The following is a 22,112-nucleotide window of genomic DNA, read 5'->3' on the forward strand; positions in this document are numbered from 1 at the left end:
TAGGGGCGGTGGCCGGACATGGCGGCGGCTGAGCAGGGTGAGGGCCGGGGGCACTTCGGGCGTCCTCGGGTATCTTCGGGGGTATTCGGGTATCTCCGGACACCTTCGGGGGTCCTCGGACACCTGTGGGGGCATCTTCGGGAGCCTTCGGGTATCCTCGGAGCTGTTCGGGCATCTCTGGGGCACCTTCGGGTGTCCTCGGGCATCCTCGGGGGCATTCGGGCACCTTCGGGGGTCCTCGGACACCTGTGGGGGCACCTTCGGGTATCTTCGGAGGCGTTCGGGCGCATTCGGACATCTCTGGGGCATACTCGGGGGCATTCGGGCATCTTCGGACACCTTCGGGGGTCCTCGGGCATCTCTGGGGCATCTTCGGGTACCCTCGGGGATCTTCGGGCGCCTTCGGGTCCCGGGGCGGCTGCTGGGCATGGGGGGGGTCCCCATGGGGCAGGGACCCCCCTACCCAGGGCACCGCAGCTGCGCTGGGGGTCCTGGGGCTCAGGGGGGTCCCCGCAGATCTGGGGGCGGTATTGGGGGGTTTTGGGGTGCTGGGGGTGCCCTCAGAGCCGTGGGGGGGTGCCTGGGGGCTGCCAGATGGGGCCGTGCTGGGGGAGCCCCCAGGGTGTGGGGCTGGGGGCGGCTTCACTGGGGGGCCCTGGTGCCCACACCCCACAGCCTGTCCCCAAAAGTGGGGGGCTGGGGCTCACAGGGGGGCTCAGGGGATATTTAGGGGATGCACCGAGCAGTGATGGAAGGCGAGGGCTGGGGGGGGCACGGGGGGCTGGCGGAGAGGGGTGGGGGCTGCCTGGCAAACCTAGGGAAACCCATAAACCCTTCTGAAGGAGCTCTGGTGTCTGCTGGTGGGCTGGGATCCCGTGCTGGGAGGGGCTGGGGGGGTGTCTGGGAACGGCCCCGCGGGGAGCACGGGGCAAAAAATGGGTGAGGGGTGCCCCGAGCGCTGGGGGCTGCGCCTGCTGTGTCTGCGTGGAGTCACAGAGTACCCCGAGTTGGAGGGGACCCACAGGGATCATGGAGTCCAGCTCCTGGGTCCCCAAAAGACCACCCCAAAATCAGATCGTGTCCGGGAGCGGTGTCCAAACGCTTGCTGAGCTCCAGCGGGCTTGGGGCTGTGACCCCTGCCCTGGGGTGCCCGCTCCAGCACCCAGCCCCCCTCTGGGTGCGGAACCTCCTGATCCCTAGCGTGAACTGTTCCCTCGGGCCCTAACCATCTCCTGATCCTTCCCTACCATCTCCTTGCAGACAAGCGCAGGAGGCAGCTCCAGGAGTACCTGGCAGCCAAAGGAAAGCTGAAACACCCAAGCACCAAGTAAGTCACGGCGTGCAGCCTGCCGGCCTCTGCCTCGTCACTGCAGCAGCTCCCCGATGGGGACAGCCTCGTCTCCGGGCCACCACGGCCTGGGACAGCTCTGGTCCCACAGCACCCCTGCTGTGCTCTCGCTTGGCAGCACAGCTGTGGTCTCAGCACTGATATTCCCTGCTGGAAACGTCTCCTCTGGGCACCTTCTGAACCTCCACCAAACCTTATTTTGGGTTTTGAGCACGGCTTCTTGCATCAAAGGCGCTGCTGGGTCTTAAAAAAGGGTCATCCGAGCTTGAGTGCCGCTTTTGGCAGCCTTCTGGGACAGGACAGAGTTAGGAAGAGGCTTTTTTGGTGCACTTAAAAGCACACAAATAGTGAAGCTAGGCATGACCCTCAGACCTCTTAAGCAACCTCAGACCTCAAAGGGGCTGGGCAGCCCCTTTGCTGCTGGGCTGTGCTGATGCACTGCCACAAGCAGCCCCTTGCGAGGCCTCGCTCTGCAGAGCTTTTAACTGGAACTGCCGAGCAGTTGAGGCTCTGCTGCACTATTCCTCATGCTCTTGTTGGGAGCCATAAAACTTCCCCATGGGGAGAAGACAAAGGGAAGCAGCACCAGGGACCAGAAAGGGTGAACCAATCCCTGCTGCCAGGCTCTGAGAAACACCACAAATAGAATATAAACCAAATTCATGATCTTAATGGCATAGCACGCAATTGGTGCAGAGCAGAGGGCAGTACCCGAGCTCTCCGGGCTCTCCGGTTGCAGTGAGGTGTCTGCAGGGGTGTCAGCCTTGCCTGGCAGCTGGGCTGGGTTCCTGTGCTGGTTTTACTCAGGTGGGCGGCTGAGCTCCACCACAACTGCTCTCTCACTCCCCCTCCTCAAGAGGAACAGGGAGAAAATACGATGAAAAGGGCTCAGGGGTTGAGATAAGGACAAGGAGATCGCGCAGTAATTATTTTGATGGGCAAAACAGACTCGGCATAGGGAGATAGTAAGATTTATTACCTGTTACTACCAAGCTAGAGAAGTGAGAAACAAAGGAAAGAAAACAAAACATTCCCCTGCATCCACCCTCTTCCACCTCCTCCTCCTGAGAGGCGCAGGGGAACGGGGGAATGGGGGTTATGGTCAGTCTACAGCACTTCTTCTCTGCCGCTCCTTCTCGGTCCCTCTCGTCCCCTGTGCTGTGGGGTCCCACCCACGGGATGCAGTCCTTGATGAACTGATCCGGCGTGGGCTTCCCACAGGCAGCAGCTCTTCCAGAGCTACTCCAGATATGGGTCCGTACCACGGGGTCCATCCCTCAGGAGAAAGTCTGAGATCTGCTCTCACAGAGGCACAAACAGCATCATTTATTGGCTCAGCTCTGGCCAGCAGTGGCTTCCTCACCTAACGTGGGGCAGCTTCGAGCTCCTTCTCACAGAAACCACCCCTACAGCCCCCCGCTACCAAACCCTTGCCACGTAAACCCACTGCAGGTCCCGAGCCAGCTGTGGGAGCAGATGCTGGGAGAACCCTGCTGCTCCTTGCTGATAGCGGGCTCCTGTTTGCTGCCAGGCTGCTGAGGGGCTCGCAGCGGGTGCTGGCGCGCTCCGAGGCGCCGCCGTGACGGCTGCACGGCCCCAGTGGGCTGGGGAAACGGGGTCCCAGCTGGGCAAGGGGCGGCACGAGCTGTCCGAGCCCCTCGCATCCTGCCTGCCCGGCCCCTCGGCTGCAGGAAACGCTTTGATGGCTTTTCTTGGCGGCGGCGGTCGTGAGCTGTGTGACGGCCCCGGGTGTCAGCCTATTGTGCCGCTTTTCCGCTGCCGCACGGGAGAAAAAGAAACGTGACGTGGTGGCTTCCTTGGCAGCTTTTTGATTTCGAAAGGCTTCTCGTAAGCTCCGGTTGCTGAAACAACGGCAAGTGTTTCAGGTATTGAACCTCTGCTGCGAGAGCTGCTGGATACCCCGATAACTTGTTTGCCTTTCTGCAGGCCCTATTTAAATGACCGGATTAATCGCCTGGAGCCAGTCCTAAAACCAGTTTCTAAACCAGAACATGTAAGTAGAAGAGAAATCTTTTCAGTCTGGTTTTACGTCTCACGCTTGAAGCACGTCCAGGCAGAACAGGGTCCACAAACCAGGACAGCGAGTTCCTGACCCCAAACGAGCTGCAGCCAACGTGTTGCTAAACAGCTGGCAATAAGACAACTAATTATTTTGCAGGGGAACTCGGGCCGAGAGACTTGCCCTTCATCTGGGTGCTGGCGGGTGTTGTGTTGGCAGCCGCTGTGATGCTGCTGTGCCCCCCTGGGCTGGCAGGGCCGGGGTAGGAGCGAGCTGCTGGGGTTTGATCAAGCTGAGCCCTCCTCATCTTTTGGGCTTGGAGACCTCTGGGCCCTGCTGGTTTTGGGGCTGAATTTCACCTTGTCTCTCTTCAGGCTAACAGGAACAAGAGGGATGTTCTCCCAGACGTGGCGGTGGATGCTGAGAGGGACAGCAAGCCCGTGCGGCCGGGGGGCTGCGCTGCCCCACAGAAGTTTCCAAGTACATCGTGGGGAGCAGCCGTGGTACATCCAAAGCAGCCGGGGAAGAGCACAAAGCTGTCCTCAGGGCTTGTACCAGGTGTGAACCCTTCTGCACCTCCCAGAGGGAGGCTCCCAGCTTCTGCCTCTGGTTCCCTAAACCCAGGAGGGACCGAGGAGACCGCGTGTGGTGGCCCTGCTCCTGGGGAACCTTGCTTGCTGACCGAGGGCCTGCAGGAACAGCTAGAGAGCAACAAAGAGAACTTCTCAGCACAAGCACCTACACACCTCGTGCAGAGCAGAGCTTTTCAGTCAGATGGAAACAGCATCACGAACAAGAGAGCCTTGGCTCATAGGCAAACCTCAGGCACCGTGTCAAGGACAATTAATAGCTGCCAGGCTAAGAAAACACTGATTCAGGACAAATTCAGGAAGTCTCTGCCAAGCTCAAAGAGTGCATCTCAAAAACCAAGTGACAAAACCCAACTGTTGCAACCCCCTCGGGCACTTGCTGTTTCTACTAATTTGCTGCATAAAAAAACAGCAGTAAAACATGAAAAAACGAGTACAGCAGGGCAACCTGTAGGAAAGCTACTTGGCACGCTACAGGGGGGAAGCCTTCAGCACCACAGTAGAGCTCCCCAAGCGAAAAGATCTCCCCCGAAGCCTCCAGCCTCCAGCAGGCCCCAGGGGACCACAACCCTGGGGTCCACGAGGACCCCCAGCGTGAGGCTGGGCGCCGCGGTGTCGGGGCAAAGGCCCGTGGTTAAAGTTGGGGCAGAGAGGAAGGACGTGAAGGCGCCGCCCAGACACACGGCGTTGTCTCAAGCCAGAGCCACCATGGGCCGGTCTCACAGCCCCAGAGCTCCAGGGGCTGTGAGCAGAAGGGAGAGGCTGAACCCGGAGCCGCCGCAGGCACGCGGGGTGCACGCAGGGCGCGTCCCCAAGACCCAGACGGCCGAGGATCGGAGGTGAGTAGCGCCTCGGGCTGGCTCCGTCCTTGCCTCCAGGGGACAGCAGAGCACAGAGCTGCTGAGCCAGCTTCTACCTGTAGGGCCGGGCTCCCTCAGCCAGCTGCTGGGTGGTTTGGGGCTGCTCTGGGCTCCCCTTTTCCCCCCGGAGGTTTGGCAGTCCCCTACCGTGCGTAACGCAGCCAGCAGCGAGTGGGTCGTAGTGGCTGGCAGGTGGAGCCTTGCTGGTTTGTGCAGCTGCTCTCCTGTTCAAAAATCTTCAAAACACACAAATTTGGGCGGGTTTGCCTTGCCCAGTCTGGCTCAGATGAGTTTTTAGGTTGGAGTTCCCACCGAGCAGCTGAATCTGGCTAGAGTGAGATCCAAGGGGAAGATGGGGAAGAGCTCGGCAAGTGCTGGTGGTCAGAAAGTGGGGGTAACAGCGATCCCTTGGTCCCTCAACAGGAGGCAGCTGGAGCAGTGGTTGGCATCCAAAGGCAAGACCTACAAACGGCCACCTATGGTGCAGTCCAAAAAAAAGCCAGTGAGAGCGAAGCTGCCCGTCTGTAGAGCTGTTGAGGAGGAAGAGAAAGCAGAGAAGCCTGAGCAGCTCCACTTGGACAAAATCAACAACCTGCTGACTGAGTGCCTGAAGCTCATCGAGGAGGTGTGGATGGGGAAGTGGCAGCTTTCAGAGGCTTCTCTTCCCTTGGAGCATCCCAGGAGATAAAGGCCATGTGCTCACACGGGTGTAGAGCGAGGATTCTTGCTTGTCTTGGGAAAAATACAAGTCCTAATGCTCCATTCACCCCTGGAGTTATGGGGATTGGCCAAAGGCACGCAGGGCGATGACAAGGACAACAGTGACACCCAGTAACGTGGCCAACGTGTGTCCCTGTTGTCCTGGTACCGGTCTGCAGCAGGATTTCTGCAGCAGCAGCCCAGGCTGTGTGAGCCACCCTGAGATGTGTCCCTGGTGGACATCACCCCTGGCAATGCCACCTGCTAGCCCAGCGCCGGGGGTTGGTGGCCCTGCTACTGCCTGCACTGGGGAACCTCTCCCTCAACATCTCCCTGCAGTGCGTATTTTACTGAGGGGGAAATGGAGGCAGAGAAATGATCTGCCCAAGGTCATGCAAGAGACTTGTAAAAAGCAAAATCTGGGCTCAGACCCTGCCTCTTTTGCCCGGGAGCGCTGGCCCTGAGGGGTGGCCCCGTTCTTCACACCTTGTCCGTGTTTCGCAGGGTGTCCAGTCGGAGGAGTTCTCTGCAATTCTGTCCCACGAGCCCCGAGCAGAGAAATGCGCCAAGTTCTGGATCTGCAAAGCGAAACTGCTCGCCCGGAGCGGCCCCTTTGACGTGGTGGAGCTGTACAAAGCTGCAATCTCAGCCGGTGCTACCGTGAGTAGGGAGCGCCGTGAGCGCTTCCCCTTGGCTCCCTGCGATCCCTGCCCTGTGCCAGCGGGTCACATCCAGACGAGGGGCAGATTTTGGGCTCGGATTCCAGAGGAGGGCTGGGAGGCCGAGTGCCCTGGGCTGTGGCTGGAAGCAGCACGATGGCAGCTCCGTGCCTGGGCGGTGTAACAGCAATTTCTGGTGGGATTTACCAGCTGGGCTGTGTCCACCCCGCAGCGTGCTCGCAGATCTGACTTGGGGCAGGGCACCGCTGCAGCCGTCAGCCTTTCCCTCCAGCACAGGGTGCAGCAGCAGCAACCTTTTCTCCCGTTCTCTTTGGACTATTCTTTGTTCCTGAGTCATGCCTGCCTTGACCCGTGTTTGGCTTTTCTTGCAGCCGCTCCAGGAGCTCAGAGATGTTGTCCTTGATATTCTGAAGACTTCAGGCCAGCCGCCAGGAGGTAACACACGCACGGAGGGGCCGGCTGGCAGGCTGGGGCTCCCTGCTGCTGCGGGCAGGGAAGCAGCACGGTTTGCAGCCTGTGCCCGGTGTCCCTGTTGACTTTGATGGTGACGGAGCATTGTCAAAGTCCAGAATCCTGATTTCAGAAACGGGGCAGGAGCCCTCTGCCGGGGCCAGGCCTCAGCCCAGCAGGCCTCTAGCAAGGTGCCCTGGGCTGCAGGCAGAGCGCTGCGGTGCTGTGAGCCTGCTCCAGCTCTGCCCTCTCTACAACCGTGCTGCCCTTCTCCTCTCTCCTCTCAGGGGAAAATGCTGAGCAGCCCGTGCTCTGGGAGCCCACAGCGCCTTGCCTGGCAGAGAGGGAGCACACGGAATCGACTCCCAGCATGGCGGGGAGCTCCCTGCCCAGCCTGCCCATCTCCTCCATCAAACTGCAGGTGACATCCATACCCAGGTGAGCGGAGCTGCTCGCAGAGCTGGCAGCAAGCACCTTCTCCCCGTGCCAGTGCTCCTGCCTGCAGGGTTTACCTCCTGGCTCTTCTCCCCGCAGGGGAAGGGAGCTGCCAGAAGGCCAGGAGCTGAAATTCCTGACGCCGGTGCGGCGCTCGCTGCGGATAGAGAGGGCCGCGAGCTGCTACCCGGTGATGCTGAAGGACCACGACCCTGTCGTGTCATCCCTCAATGAAATCCTGGATGACGAAGAGGACACGCAGTACGTCTTCCGGAAAAACAAGGCTTTGCCGGAGGTGGCAGAGATGGAGATTTTGAAGTTGTAGCCCCAAAGTGCTCCCCGAGGGGTGCTGGCTGCCCCGTGCTTCTTGCTGTCATGCACTTACTTCACCCACTTCTCCTGTTGCCTCTCAGATGTAAATACGTAGGGGTGGCATGTAATTAGCCTTTTCCTCTGTTTTCAAATATTTCAAATATTAAATAACTTGCAGCAGAGGTGCAGTGTGGCCTATGAGTAGTGCGTGAGGTCCGGGATGGGAGGCTTGGGCTCCTTGCCCTTGGGGCTGCCCGTGGCTCTTCTCCGATGCACGCCCTGGGTTTTGTGCTCCAGGACATCGTTGGGTCCCTGTGATGCTCCAGCACCCCCTGGTGCTTCAGGAAGTGGTGTCCCCAGGGCTTTGCTCCAGTGCCCTGCCTGGCTGACATCTCCCTGCCAGGAGGCACGCACAGACCCTGTCCTGGACAGCCAGAGCCACCCATGGTGGCACCAACCGTGCCAGACTTGTGCCATGCTCTAGCCCCCAGGAGAGGTTGGAGGTCCTGGGGTGCCTGAAGGATCGCAGCAGCTTGGGCACAGGCCCCCACGGATGCAGCCATCATACACAGATGGTGGTCTGCCCCCTTTTGGGGGTCCTTGGGGGTTGCCAGGCCTGAGCTCTGTGCGTGGTGGGGCTGGGGGAGGTCAGGGGGTGCAGCTGGGCCCTGTTGGTGCACTCAGGACCCTTCTGGCAGTACAGCCCCATTTCCCTACTGTGAGAGGGGTGAAACGGTGCTGCTGCCGTAAAGCACAGGGCAGAGCCCCAGCCTTCGTCTTCCCATCTCACCGCAGCCACTGCTTGCTTTGCTCAGCATCTTTACTGGGAAGCCTCGATGGCTGAGGTGCCATATCTGGAGGTCCTGGTGCAGGATGCGGCCCTGCTGGCAGCGAGGGGGCTGGCTCAGGGCTGCTGCCCCCTGCTCGGGGGCCTGCACATAGTCCCAGCTGCTGGATTAGGATTTGGGAGTTGTGCTTTACTCCCATCTCTCAAGCTCTGGGGCAAAAGCTTTCCTCATAACTGATTTTATGTCTCTTCCACTCTATGACACCAATAAAGCTTAGCCAGGAGTTAAAGAACCTTTTATAAATAAAGGGTGAAAACAGAAGAGAAGAGAAGGGCACCGCTGTGCGGGGACAGGACGGGGCCACCGATCGTCCTGCAGGCAGCTTCAGTCCTCTGGGCTCACTGAGTGCCCTCGAGGGGCTGGCACCCACTAAATCGGCAGCCAGCGGTGCTGCTACGGGCTCAGGCCTCGCCATCCTCTTCCTCCTCCTCCTCTTCCTCCCTGATGGAGTCCTGGGGGACCCCTGTGACCTGAGACAGAGGAGGGGGTCTCAGTGGGCACAGGACCCAACCGTCATTGGGGTGCCGGGGCCGGGCCAGGACTTGCCCACCTCCACGGCGTCCACGGGGCCGTGCTCCACCGTCGACTCGTGGGCCATCTGCAGTGGAGAGAGGGGGCAGCGAGAGGGGCTGGCGCCCAGCACCCAACGGGCTGGGGTCCTCCAGAGCCCCCTCAAGGCAGGAAGGGAAACCGAGGCACGGCGTGGGGGCAGGAGCCGCATACCAGGACGGAGGGCGCCCGGAAGAGGTAGCTGAAGGGATAGTAGAGGAAGTTGATGAAGGAGGCGGCGTAGAGGTCCGCGTAGCGCATCAGCTGGTTGGCGAAGAGGGTCTGGCGCGAGCCGCAGCGGAACAGGCTGCCCATCTTCCCGTAGCACATGTCCATCTCGTGCGTGACTTTCTGCGGGCAGGGCAGGACGGTCAGGGCACCCGGTGCCCCGTGCTGGGGTGCTGGATGTGGGGGCACAACCGGGGATGGGTCCCCGGGCGTCACCTGGATCCGACGCTTGATGGAGCTGATGTCCGGGCGCTCACTGCTGCTGCTGTCCAAGTGCCTGCAGCGGGAGCCAAGCCCTGAGCGGGGTCTCACAGCTCACCCGAGGGTCCTCCACGTGTCTCCTCCAGGTCCCTGCACCCCGTGGTGTCCCAGCCACAGCCCCCCCCAGTGCCCACTCACTGGTACAACTCCGCCAGGAAGAGGTCCAGGCTCCGCAGCTCCTCAAACAGCTCTGCAATAGCAAAGGGTCCAGCTCAGCACAGCCACCGGCCCCAGCACGGCCACCACAGGGTGCTGGGACACGTCCCGCCCTGCTCGGCTGTCCCCAGGTCTGCTTTTGTCACTGTTGGAGGTCCCAGGTTGGAGGGCTGCCCCAGCCAAGCCCTGCTCACCGCTCTTCTCCGTCCACACCTGCAGCTCGCGGGCCAGCTCGGGCACCACCAGGAAGGTGCGCCAGCCCTGCCGCTTCTTGGACTTGAGGATATCCCCGAAGATGTGGTCCCCCATGTACAGGATGTCTTTGCCCTTCACACCCAGCAGGTCACACACCACGTCCGAGGAACCTGTGCCAGCCACACATCAGGGCACGGTGCTGCCGTGTCCCCGCGCCACCGCGCTGCCCGGCCGGGCACTCACCGCCGGAGTAGACGGCGCAGTGCTGGAGGGGGCCGGTGTATGTCCCGATGCGCAGCTTCCCCGTGTCCTGTGGGGAAAGAAGGCCCCGTGGTGGAGCTGTCACCTGCGCCGGAGCCACCACACTGTGCCCGTGCTGCGCAAGGTGGCAGGAGGGTGGCACGTGGTGGCCGGGTCCCCACCGTGTTGACTTGGCGCAGGACGGTGCCCTCGGCGAAGAAGAGCGGCTTGCGGGTGTCCACCACGATGAGGTCGAAGTAGGAGCGCCAGGGGCGCTGCGGGGTCTCGGCCTGCCGGGGAGCAGGGTACGGGGTGGAGGGGAGGTGACAAGAGGGGGTCACGGATGGCGGGGGGGCTGCCAACAGCACCCGCAGCACGGCCTCACCTTGTCCCCGTCACTGAAGTCGAACAGGTAGGACATGATGGCCTGCAACGACAGCCGGGGGCACTGCCACCACACCGTCCCTCAGGAGGGCAGCTGTGGGGTGGGGGGGCTGTGCTCCGTGCCCTCTCCCCCCAGGCGTGAGGGTGCTGCTACTCACGTCGGTGTAGTTGTAGTCGCTGTTGGTGGCCAGGAAGACCTTCCCCACTTCCTTCATGCGGCTCAGCAGCAGGGGCACGCGGGGCTGGCGAGGGCAGAGTCAGGGCACTGGGGGCCGGGGGGGGGCATGGGGGCCTGGTTTTGGGGTGGGGGGGCTCAGAGCCACTCACATCTTTCACCACGTATTTCTCCAGGTTCTCCAGCGTCTTCTCCTTCAGGCAGCCCTGCAGAAGGGACGGGTGGTGCGAGCTCGGCGCGGTGCCAGGATCCAGACATTTTTCGTCCCTCCCACCCCCCCCCTTCCAAAAAAACTTCTGGGGGTGAAGCCACGGCCATGGTGTCCCCCGAACCCTGCCTGTGGCACCCACCGAGAGATGGACTTGGTCCATGGCCTCGCGCACGTCCTGGAACATGCTGCGGAAGGACATGAAGAGGTTCCCGTGCTTGTACCCGGTGTCGCAGCTGCAATCGGGGGGGGAAATGGAGTGTGAAGGTGACGGGAGGCCCCCTGAGACCCCCTCCTCACCCAGACTGCCACTGGCGGGGTGCCACGTCCTGTCCCCTCCCCTATTTCCCTCTTACTTGACGTATCTGGAGCAGTTGCTGAAGAAGTCCACGAGGCAGGCGTAGAGGTAGGTCTCTGCCAGGGAAAGCGGCCGTGAGTGGGGGCAGAGCCACGGGGAGGGCTCGGGGGGTGAGGGTGTGTGTGGGGGGTCACTCACCCGTGAGGTTGAAGAGGGTGTTGAGGATGTGGAAGCGCTTCATGTCGTCCCGCTGGATGAACTTGTTGGGGTAGTAGTGGAGGATTTCGGCCCTGGGGAGGGGGCACGGAGCCGCTGTGAGTGTGGGGAGCACCTGGCCGGATCCTGCCCCTCCAACCACACCTCCAAAACCTCACCGCCTGCACCCCGAGGGACCCCTGTGACCCCCCCGAGCCCAGAACTCACCCCTTGAGGAAGCGGAAGCCATGGGCACAGACCAGCAGGTTCCCGTGCGAGTCCACCTTCAGCAGGTTCCCGTACAGGGCGTCAAACACCAGCCCCCTGCAGCACGGACCCCCGTGAGCATGGTGTGGGACAGAGGGGGGGGTCCCGGTGCCCCTGCCACACGCGTGTCCCCCCCGATCCCGTCCCCAAAACCCGCCGGCACTCACCGGGTGGGGAAGGTGGGGTCATACTTGTAGGCGAGGATCTCGTGGGGGTACCCGATGGAGACGAGGTGCTCCAGCAGCAGCTGGAAGGCCAGCTCCTCGTAGTCGGGGGACTTGTACACTGCAGCGGGCAGGGGGGTGGCGTGGGTGCGGGCTGGGGGCAGGGGGGCAGCACCCCGAAATCTGCCTACGTCCCCTCCCCACCGCCCCACGCACTGGCCAAGGTGTAGTCCATGTCGAAGCCGAAGCATTTGATCTTCTCCAGCGCCAGGCTGCGGTTCACGAAGATCCTGGGGGCGACCGGGGGTCAGCACTGGGGGGGTTTGGGGCGCAGCGGGGGGAGCGCAGACCCCCCACGGCAGGTGCCCGGTCCCTTCCCCAGGCAAAGGGCCCCGTGGGGAGAGATCAGAGCAGAAAAAGGGGCTTTTCATCAGAAAAAAAGGGCTTTTCAGTAGAAAAAAAGGGCTTTTAGTAGAAAAAAGGGCTTTTCAGCTGGAAACGGAGCCACGGTGGGCTGGGGGCGCAGGGCACGGAGCCCCCCCCGTTTGCTCAGGGCGAGCGCAAGGGGACCCCGGCCTCACCCCCCTCTATGCCCAAATTTGCCCATTTCCCCCCAAATCCTCCCCCCGCCCCTCCAGCCCCCCCCCCCCAACCCCCACCGGTGCTGGCAGTCCCTCCGCAGCGCCCGGGGGTCGCCCTGCCCCGGGCCCCTCTCTCCCTCGCTGCCCATCACCGCCGCCTCCGGTCGCCTCCGACCTCCGCCCGTTTTAACGGGGCCCCGCGCCCCGCCCCGGCCCCGCGGCCCCAGCCCCGGCCCCCGGTTCCCCCCCTGCCCCGAGGCAGCGGCGCCCTCCCACGGCCGCGGCCCCGACGGCGCCAGGAGGCTGCGGGCGGCCCGGTGCCCCCGGGCAATCATTAACCAAGGGTCAAGGCCCGGCCCCGCACCGCCCCCGGCCTCTCCCCCTCGGCCCTACACGAGGGAAGCGCCCCCCAAAACCCCAAGAAGCATGGGGCCGGCCCCCGAGGTTGGGAGTGGGGGGCACTGAGCACCCCCAGGCCCCCAAGCCAGCCCCCAAGGGCTTGTGCCAGGCTTGGCCAGGAGCCCCACTGAAAGCAGTGACAATTTGGGGTCAGCCCCAGCTGTGGGGCCGTGATAAGCCTCCCCCATGTCCCGTGACAGCAGGGGCCATGTGGGGCTCTTATCTAGGGCCACAGGCCCCGATCACACCCAGGGTGTGGGGGGACAGCACTGGGAAATGGGGGGGGAAAGCCAGGAGAACCCAAAGAACCCCCCCCAAAAAGAGAGGCGCAGCACTGGTGTACGAAGGATTTCTTTATTGAGTCCGAGGTAGCAGCAGTGAGCAGGGGCTGTGGTATTGGGGGGGGCCCAGGGCTGCCCCCCAGCCACAGGGGGACACAGGGCAGCGTCACCACTGCAGATGGAGGCAAAGCTGAGCACAGCGCAGCCTGCGGCCCCCAGCCCGGGGCAAGGACCAGCAGCACCAGTCCTCCTCCTCCTGGGGAGGAATCACTGCAACGGGATCCGAATTAAAGTCATGAGAAATAAAAATAAAATAAAAGTGTCCTCCCACGTCACTGCTAATCTAGACCTACAGAGCAGTGGGACAGCCATGCCTCGGGCAGGCACAGGCTCACAGCCGCACACCCCCTTCTAAAAACGTAGCGCCAAAACCATTAAAAAACAAAGATACTTCAGTGACAACACTAGGCAGAAGGGAGGGGAGCCCTGTGGATGAGGACAGGCCTACGGCACGCCGGGAGGCGGCGGGGGAAGCACGCTCGGCTCCCTCACGGTCGGCAGCGGAAAGCAGGCACAGCGCGAGCGGCCCGGGGCAGCAGCAGGCGCCTCACACTCCCAGGACGGCGTACTTGAAGACAGCCATGATGGCAGCGCTGATGAGGCCCGAGATAGGCACGGTGACGAACCAGGCCATGAAGATGTTGCGGAAGAGATGCCAGTCCACCGCCTTCCTGGAGCGCAGCCAGCCCACGGAGACCACCGAGCCCACCTGCCGAGGAGACGGCCCCGTCTCAGCGCAGCCCTCGCCCGTGGGGCTGCCCCACACGCTGAGCCCCAGCGGGGAGACCTGGCACAAGCCCCTTGTTGCCACCAGCTCCCTCATCCCACAGGCTCACGGCTCTGTTTCGGGGGGCCAGCAGCAGCCTGTCCCCCATCAGCAACAGGATGCAGAAGAGACCGGGCTCATCCTTACCTTGCAGTGGGTGGTGCTGATGGGGAGGCCCACATTGGAGGCGATCACCACGGTCAGGGCAGACGCCAGCTCGATGCTGAAGCCACTGTGGACACAAAATGCGTGGGAATGCGGCACGGGGCTGGCACCAGGACCCCAGTGCCACCCTCGCCCAGGGCTCTGGGAGCAGGACACGGTTCCAGCCCTGCCTTACCTTGACGGTGTGATGGGAGTCAGGTCCTTGCCCATCGTCTGGATGACTCTCCGTCCCCACACCCACAAACCGATGCAAATCCCTGCGCCGCCGTACAGCAGCAGCCAGATGGGAGTCGCCACTTTCGTAGCCACATCGCCCGTCTGGTAGACGAGGTAGAGCGCAACCAGAGGGCCGATGGCATTGCTGCAAGAGGAAGGCAACCCTTAGCTGGCATGTCAGCTGAGCAGGGCAGCGCCCGCCCCGCAGAGCCAGCAGAAGGGGTGAGCTGGCTGGCCAGCCCCACTGACCTGACATCATTGCCACCGTGAGCAAAAGAGCCAAAGCAGGCAGTGAGGATCTGCAGGAACTGGAAGAGGAGGGACACCTCGGGCTTGTCCTGGTCCTGCCATTCCTCCAGGGAGCTGCTGCTGCCCTTCCTGTTGCCGATGCCCATCTCCACCTGGGCAGCGTTCAGATCCACGTCGGCAGCAGGGTGCGTATCCGCCACCGCGTTGCAGTAGCTGGTGTAGCTGTCCATGCGCACCCTCTTCTTGGTGTCTGCGGCGGGCCAGGTCAGCTTCTCCATCTCCTCGCCCCTGGGCTCACCCTCCCTGGCCCGAAAAGAGTCCAGGGGCATGCCGCAGATGGCCATGGTGTAGGACGTGTAACTGTTGTTGCGGCGCAGGGGCTTGTCCCCCGAGTCCCCCATGCAGTCCCCCATTTTGGCCAGGTGCAGTTTATGCAGCAGCTCTTTGTAGAGGCCGGAGTCCTTGTGCACGGTGTGGTACTGGTACTGCCCGCTGGAGCTCATCTGGTGGCTCACGGCCTGGTTGAACTGCACGAGGTTGCCGTTGGGCAGCTGCACGGCTCCTGCTGAGGGAAAAGGAGGGGAGTTAGTGCCCAGGGACCCACAGAACCCAGCACCCTCCCCACCAACCCCCCAGTGCTCACCACTATCAATGTTGGTCTCCTTCAGGTCGACGCTCGGGAGCCTCTCGCGCTCCGGGACCTCCTCCAAGTCCCCCAGGTTGAAGGACACCGTCCTCTCCTCCACAACCACCCGGTGTGGCACAGGCGACACCACCTCGGCTATGGGGCTCTTGGCATTGCCTGGACCATCGCCCAGAGGGGCCTTGGGCTCCTCATGGTCTTCTTTCAGGCTGCTGTTCTTCTCCATCAGGGGGCTTTCAGAAGGACTCGATTTAATCTCTCCTGCCAAGAGAAGCAGATGCCATAAAGCCCCTGCCCTCTGCCAGATCCACACCCGCCCTGCTGCCCGCGAGGCCCATGGCCCTCAAGGCTAGGATTTATGGCAGACAAATTGGCTTCCACCTCCCCGGCACTGAACTTTGGTAGCTGCTCCCTCTCACCCCAATGCTCATCAGTCACACCTTGCCCAACGCTCAGCAGCCAGACTGTCACAAGCCAGCTCATCTCCTATTTTTAGCCCCTGCACACCCACACCGGGTGTGGTGAGCACCATTACGGGGATGTTGCTGGTTATTCCGAGGGCAGAGATTCCTCTTTCAACAAACAAGCCATGTTTTTCTCAGTCTGTGCCCCCTCCCTTGCTGCCAGCACCCCTGGGCAGTGCAGCACCTGAAGACAAGGGGAGCACCCAGACAGGGCCCTGCTTCTCTCCCGGGACCCCCTGAACTTCTCCATCCTCTCCCCACTGCCTGGGGCCTGGCTCCAGCTCCTGCCACCGGGCTGCAAACCCAAACAGCCCGGCTTGCCAGGAGCAGCCTCCAGCTTCCCCGCACTGCTTGGTTTCCTGCTCCAAGGGGAGCCAAGCCGGTGCCTCACCAAGCCCAGGAAGCTGAGGCTGTTCCTGCTGGGAACTTGCAAACAGTGGTTGGAAACAGGAGCTCAGCCCATCCAGACACCTCCACCACAACTGCCACCCACCCTGGCACCAAGCCCCCAGCAGCCCCCAGCCCCATGCACAGCAGCTGAAGGCAGGGAGGAGCTGCGTGAAGCTCCGGCAGCTGGAAGGATTTCAAGGGCAGCCATAAAAATGTTAGTCACACCCCAGCTCCACCAGCCTGACAAGGACACTCGCTATCCCCTCACCTACATCCAACGAGGAAGCTGACTGCACGCAGAGCTCGTGTGCGAGACCCCGCACAGCTCCGAGCTGCCTGCGCTGTTAGAAGGGTGCCGGGACTGCTGTTTTGGATGCCTTTCAACAGACATTTCTGCCACGGGGAAAGGATTTCATAAGATTACGCAGCTCTGACTTGCTATCTGCAGCTGCTGGGCCAAAGATTGATCACCAGGTATGCCCGGGATTAAAGGTTACGCCAGCTGACAGCCTCGCTGCCTCCTGCCTGAGCCACAGTGCCAAGAGCAGCTCAGGATTGCCCTGCCCAGCAGCTGCCAGGTAGCAGAACATTGCTCCCAGGGGGATTTTGGGGTCTCAGCAGCCCCCAGGTGGCAAGGAGCTCACAGGGCCCAGCCTGTGGCTTGGTGAGATGCACCCGGTGACTCAGGGCTGGCAGAGCAGCTTAAGTGATAACTGCAGCTAAGGATCCCTGCTAATAACAGCCCTGGGGCTAATGAGGTCTCCCCGCTGCGAAAGGAAGTTTGTTAGTAAGCGCGCCCTCCCCCAAAGGATCACAAAGAGGCAGGTACTTACGTTCAATTTTCTTCTTCATTCTCGGACATACAAAGAACCAGACGACGAGAGCACAGACAACAGCACTCCCCGCCGAAATTAGGAGGATACCCCAGAGAGGAAGTTTGTCAAAGCCCAGCACTAGGAAATAAAACAACGGATCTTGAAAACCCCAGGGCCACAGCCCCCTCCGTGTACGACTTGGGTGTGCAGAGCAGCTCCACCTGCAACGCCCGGGCTGGCCGGCCCGCCAGCGAGCTTCCAATTTAATGGGAAATCCACTGCTGACCACACGGAAACCAGGAGCTTAGCACACGTGGAGCCCCACCAGGGTACAATCTCCCCCATCAAAAGCTAATCTCTTTCACATGCTCAGACACTTTCCCTCCTCCCTCCCGCAGCCAAACCCGATTAGCGCCCGGTGTGCATTCTGCCTGAGCAGCCCCAGGAATACTCGCGCCCGCCTCGCACAGCCCCGTGTCCTGCCTTGCTGCAATGTCACAGAAAAACGCAGCCAGGCTGCTGCAGCAGGCAGTGAGTGCTGCCTCCCCTGGCACATCGGGCTGGGAAGCCAGGGGGAGAGCAAAGGCAGGACCTCGGCTGCTCCCACCAGAGAGCCGGGCTGCCCCCAGCACCTCTCCCAAGGTGATTTCTCTGCTGAAACCTGCCGAGAGGCACCCAAGGTGTTAAGTGACCTAGTTCCAAGCGCCCCCACATGCAGCGTGACTTCCAGCAGGCGCTTACACCTCACAGTCTGCTGCAACCTGTCAGGAGACGGAGTGCTCGTGATGGCTCAGCTCCTGAATGTCCTGCTGCAGCCCTCACACCACCATAACACACTCTGATAACCTGTGAGCCCCGGGCAGCCTCCAACCTTGGCTTGCCAAGGGCTATGAAGCCCACAGGGAGCAGCGTGAGGCTTTGCCCCACTCCTCCAGCCAGGCACTCAGGCTGAACACGAATCCACCTGGGGAGGCCGAGCTGTGAACCAACCCAGAGCAGCACTGCTGCTCAGTGAGCTCAGTGCCTCTCAGCCTCCTCCTCTTCCTCACCCGTGCCCGCCGGGCTGGACACCGCACCAGGCACACCAAGGGGAGGGAGCTGATAGCCCTCGCAAGCCTTCCAGGCACTGTTTACAGAGAAAACCCTCAAAAGCCTCAAAAAGCACTGCCTCCTGTCAGCCTCCAGCGACCTCTTCCACTGTTCCACAACAGGAAACCCACTCAGACTGAAAACAGCTCACGCCGAGTTACTCTGACTGATGGAAGTTATGATTTGGTATTTTTCCCCCACCAGCCTGCCTTCGGGCTCTGCGGGTACGCCGCTCATTACGCCCGTGCCAAGCGGGCGGGCGACAGGGCTGTGCTTTTCCCGTCCTGCCCGGCTCTGTCCCCCCCCCTACACAACAGCCAAACAAACATTTCAATTTGGTGTTCCCAAAGGGCTTTCAAACTGCAGCGAACTCCTCTTCTCAGTACAGGTGCCAGCTGCAGTGCGCCAGCTCTTCTCGCCAGGAAGTCTCGGGGATAATTAGTTTATTCTTAGGGCCCAGGTGAACAGAGAGGCCACGGGCTCCACGCCCGGCCTCCAGCCCTGCTCCTAGCCTCACTACCGGATTGTGGGGAGCCCGAGGAGCCTCCCAGCAGCAGCTGGTACCTGAGGTTAGCACAGGTTAGAGAGAAGGAGAAGGGGAAGTCGCGTTATCTGCCAGTGCTGGGGAGTCTAAGGAGAAAGGTCTGTGGGGTTTAGTTTGGGCAGGCCTCTGGCTGGGAACTATCTAGTACAGAACTCAGCGCACGCTAGCCTGCCGCCTTCTGTAACCGGCACAGGCCAGCCGCCTTCTAGGAGAATTCAGCCCTGAAAAGCAAAAAGGGGTAAATCGTGCATTTAATGGAGGCTTTGTAAAGAATTCCAAAATTCAGGTTCAAGTATTCAGACGTGTACTTACAGGGCGCGCCGGTATACATGATGGAGAAGAGGTTGATCCCCACGGTACAGGCATAGAAGACAGGCAGAGCTCGCAAGCCGTTGGGGACGGGGTCTGCCTGCAAGACAAGGTGGGGAGCTGCAGGAACCCAGAGCCCAGCACCACAGGAGTGGCCACCCCCAGCCACATCGTGAGACTCCCCAGGCCTTCAGCCCTGCAGCGTGCCCCCAGCCAGAACCAGGGGGCACCTCCAGGCCCCCGACACCCCCTGCAAACACACGCAAGCTCTTGCAACCCTTCCTCCGACTCCAACCACACAGGATTTTTCACCTCGCCGGGTGCTTTCAGACCAAACCATTTGTCAGTTTTGCCTCTCCAGCTGACCCAGGCTGCACAAGGAAGTCCACCACCCACAAGCAGCTTATTCAGCCTCATACCTGCGCAGAGAGGCCCTCGCCCCGGCAGCAGGAGCACTTAATCTCTACCGCTGCCCGGCAATCCGGGTCCCGTGCTGATGCAAGTGCACAGAGCGCTGCCGACCACGGCGAGGGGGCCGCAAGCAGCCGGTTCCGTGCCAGGGCCACTCGACAACAGGAAGCACGGGGGGCAAGCACGGCTCTCAAAGGCCAGTTATGCAAGGTTACTCCGACAGCAGTGACGCCGGATTGTTTTAGCAGGTTGCCAGGCAGAAAGCAGCAGCGATACGATCTTAACATCTCTCGAAGCAGAAGTAGTTAGATCCCAGCCCTAAACTCATTTAAGTCATTAAACTCAAAGGCGCAGAACAAACTGATTACACAACAATGCTGGAGTTGGCTCCCCTGGACGGCTGGCTGAGTGTCCCTCACCAGCAGTGTCGCGTGCTTCACAGAGGTTTGTCACCTCCAAAAGGTGACATTAAAGCCACCACCTCCATTTGCAACATTTTGGGTGCCAATTTCCTTTTCCTGGACCTCCACACCCTTCAAACAGGGAAAGTTCATTCTCAAGCCCCACCAGAGAGCCCCTGGGTTCACCTGGAGCCTCGCAGCCCTGCCAGGAGGCTGCTGCTACCTGACCAAGTTTTAAGGCAGAGAAGAACCTGGAACAATTTGCCTGAGGAGCTTCAGCTGCAGGTTTCACCCCAGGCTTGGACTTTGGCTCCCAGGCCAGGCACTGCACTCACGGTGACCAAGAAGAGGACACCGGGGTTCCCTGAGCTCTGTCCTCAGGCCATGCTGCCCCAAATGCAGCCCCTGAGCCCCCCAAAGTAGCTTTAGACCTGCTGCTCGCAGGTGGCTTGGGATGGAAACGCTGCTCCTACGTACGGGAAGCAGCAGTTCCTTTGTAGGCTAATGCCAGAGCAGATCACACAAGCTGAAGGAAGTGCAAATTGGCACGGCCACAAGTCGTGCCTCCTGGCATACAGCAGCACCCAGAGAGGTGCAAGAACCCTGCCCGGCTTCAGAAAAATAAAAACAGCAGAAACTGCTCTGCTTCATGGTGATACAGAACAGCCTGGAGGTGTGGGCTGCCCAGCCAGCCTCTCCTGGGGGGAAAGCACACTTTCCACAGCACCAGGGACAATTCTGTCCCTTCCGGCTTCAAAACAAAGCCATCGCTGTCAGTCGTTGCCTTCATCTGCAGCACGGCTCACCCTCGCACCATGAGTCAAGGAAAATCCTGACAAGAAGCTCTGATGTTATCAATTCCAGGCTGCTTTGCTACTTGGAAGCCGCAGCTGGTTCTCCTCCAGCCAGGCAAGGGACACTGCCAGCCCAGATGTTTTGGAGGAGGTAAGTGAAGCCTCCTTATCTCCTGGGCTCCACTTCACAGAACAAGTGCAGCTCTCGTCTTCCCCTAGGTCCCTTCAGCTGCTCCTGGACAGGTGCCCACTCAAGGCTCACCACAAGCACACATCCAAACCCATGCACCTGCAGAACTTCTGATGCACATAAGCCAACCAGACCCACTAACGGGCACGCTGCGAGCCCCCAGCAGCCCCAGGCTGTCACAACACACAGCTGGCCCATCCTTACCTTATGAAGAATGAACCTACGGACAAGGAAGAACAGGATAGCAGACATGATGCCAGACAGGAGGGGTGAGATGAACCAGGACATCACTAGGAGAGAAGAGGTGTGATTAGAACCACGCTGCTGGGAGGGGAAGCCCTGGACATGCAGGGTGGCAGCATGGGCTGGTGCTGCACGCAGAGGTGGTCGCGCTGTGTCTGGAGCCATCACCTCGCTGCACTCACCGATTTTTAGCAGCTCAGACCACTTGACACCTTCCTGCCCTTTGGCCACCAAGGAAAAGCCAATCGTTGCTCCGACGATACAATGGGTACCCGAAATGGGAAGCTTCAAGAACGAAGCCACAAGCTGCCACACGGCCGATCCTGAAGGGCGAGAACAAGGCTGGTAACGGAGCCACCGGCACGGGGCGGCACGGCACGGCGCGGCGCGCGGGCACTCACCGAACATGGCGCTGATGGAGCCGGCCATGAGCAGCTCCTGCGTGGCGTTGTACATCTCCACGTCGATCAGCCCCTTGCGGATGGTCTCGCTCACCTTGGCCCCCAGCAGGACGGAGCCCACCGTCTCGAAGATGCTGGCCAAGATGCACGCCTGGCGGAGCGTCACCACGCCCGAGCCCACCGCGGTCCCAAAGGAGTTGGCCACGTCGTTGGCACCCACGGAGAAAGCCAGCACGAAGGCGATGATGAAGCCCAGCACCAGCATCCAGAGGAAGCCGGTCAGCGCAGCCGGCACCGCGCCGCCGCTCTCCGCCAGCGCCGTGACACCGGTGGGGACCGAATCCATGGCTGCTGCCGGCGGTTTGGGGACGGGGTGGGGGTGGGCTCGGGATGTAAACAGAGCGTGAGGTACGGAGGTGCGACAATAAATAAGGTACAAAATTAAATAGGGCTGCGGGCGGGACGCGGGGCCGCTGCTATAGGGCGCGGGCGGCGACGGCGGCGGCTGCTGCGGGGCGGCCGGGGGCGGTCAGGGCCGGGCCGGGCTCCATGGCGAGGGCGGGCGGGGGGGCGGCCTCTTCATCCTGCGGACAGCGGGCGCTGAGCGGGCGGCACCGCGCGGACACAACGGCCGCTCCCATCCCCAAAAGCCCCGAAAAACCCCGAAAAGCCCCGAAACCAACCGGAATCGCCCCAAAACCCCTCCCAGGTGCCCCCTAGGTCCTCCCAAATCCCTCCCAACCCCCCCCCTCCGAGCCCCACCCATGGCCGCCCTCCCCCGCCCCGCTCACCGACAGCGCCCAGGGGCCGGGACGGGGCCGGTTCCGGGAGCACCGGGACGCGGGCACCGGACGCGGGCTGGGGACGCGCTGAGCTCGGCCCGGCCCCTCCCGGCCTTTTATAGCCTCCCTGACACGTGACCGCCGCCATCCCCCGCCCCGTCCCGTGACGTCCGGAGCCGCCCGGCGCTCCCATTCGCCCGCCGGCCGCCGGGAGGGCGGGGCCGAGCCGCTATTGGCTGCCGGCCGCTCAACGGCCGGGAGCTGCTCGGGGACCTCTTGGCGCGCCTCTCGGCGGGCAGCGCGCGCCGGCTCCACGTGGGCGCCGCCCGCTTCTGGCGCGGCCCCGACACCGGCACC

General features: G+C 61.8%; 3 protein-coding genes across 5 annotated transcripts; 1 reads left to right on the forward strand and 2 right to left on the reverse strand.

Moving 5' to 3' along the window:
* Position 1: 1 nt before the first annotated feature.
* Positions 2–8,343, forward strand: CKAP2L (cytoskeleton associated protein 2 like). The gene is made up of 9 exons (XM_082785863.1): positions 2–37; positions 1,261–1,327; positions 3,296–3,362; positions 3,743–4,797; positions 5,242–5,443; positions 6,022–6,177; positions 6,569–6,632; positions 6,935–7,085; positions 7,182–8,343. Exons 1-9 carry the CDS (start codon positions 19–21, stop codon positions 7,405–7,407), a joined length of 2,007 nt encoding a protein of 668 aa, XP_082641989.1. The 5' UTR covers positions 2–18; the 3' UTR covers positions 7,408–8,343.
* A 117-nt stretch (positions 8,344–8,460) lies between these two features.
* On the reverse strand, positions 8,461–12,329 carry LOC309891507 (cytosolic purine 5'-nucleotidase-like). 2 transcript variants are annotated; one of them, XM_082785865.1, is made up of 18 exons: positions 12,222–12,329; positions 11,779–11,852; positions 11,566–11,683; positions 11,360–11,455; positions 11,135–11,226; positions 10,995–11,052; positions 10,781–10,874; positions 10,583–10,636; positions 10,414–10,497; positions 10,257–10,298; positions 10,054–10,161; positions 9,875–9,941; positions 9,631–9,801; positions 9,419–9,470; positions 9,236–9,296; positions 8,966–9,142; positions 8,793–8,840; positions 8,461–8,712 (listed from the first exon to the last, which is right to left on the reverse strand). In XM_082785865.1, exons 1-18 carry the CDS (start codon positions 12,290–12,292, stop codon positions 8,644–8,646), a joined length of 1,536 nt encoding a protein of 511 aa, XP_082641991.1. In that variant the 5' UTR covers positions 12,293–12,329; the 3' UTR covers positions 8,461–8,643. The 2 variants fall into 2 exon arrangements, with proteins under 2 accessions (XP_082641991.1, XP_082641990.1); XM_082785864.1 differs by having other exon boundaries at positions 8,966–9,296.
* A 553-nt stretch (positions 12,330–12,882) lies between these two features.
* SLC20A1 (solute carrier family 20 member 1) lies at positions 12,883–21,847 on the reverse strand. Of its 2 annotated transcripts, none has more exons than XM_082785861.1 (11): positions 21,765–21,847; positions 20,974–21,557; positions 20,755–20,895; positions 20,534–20,619; positions 18,537–18,633; positions 16,610–16,729; positions 14,923–15,183; positions 14,280–14,841; positions 13,990–14,175; positions 13,797–13,881; positions 12,883–13,592 (listed from the first exon to the last, which is right to left on the reverse strand). In XM_082785861.1, the coding sequence occupies exons 2-11, from the start codon at positions 21,317–21,319 to the stop codon at positions 13,431–13,433; spliced, it is 2,046 nt and encodes a 681-aa protein (XP_082641987.1). In that variant the 5' UTR covers positions 21,320–21,557; positions 21,765–21,847; the 3' UTR covers positions 12,883–13,430. The 2 variants fall into 2 exon arrangements, with proteins under 2 accessions (XP_082641987.1, XP_082641986.1); XM_082785860.1 differs by having other exon boundaries at positions 14,280–14,844.
* Positions 21,848–22,112: the final 265 nt, after the last annotated feature.

Source organism: Aythya marila (genome assembly GCF_965140915.1).
Source record: "Aythya marila genome assembly, contig: HAP1_HAP1_SCAFFOLD_282, whole genome shotgun sequence".
NCBI lineage: Eukaryota > Metazoa > Chordata > Aves > Anseriformes > Anatidae > Aythya > Aythya marila.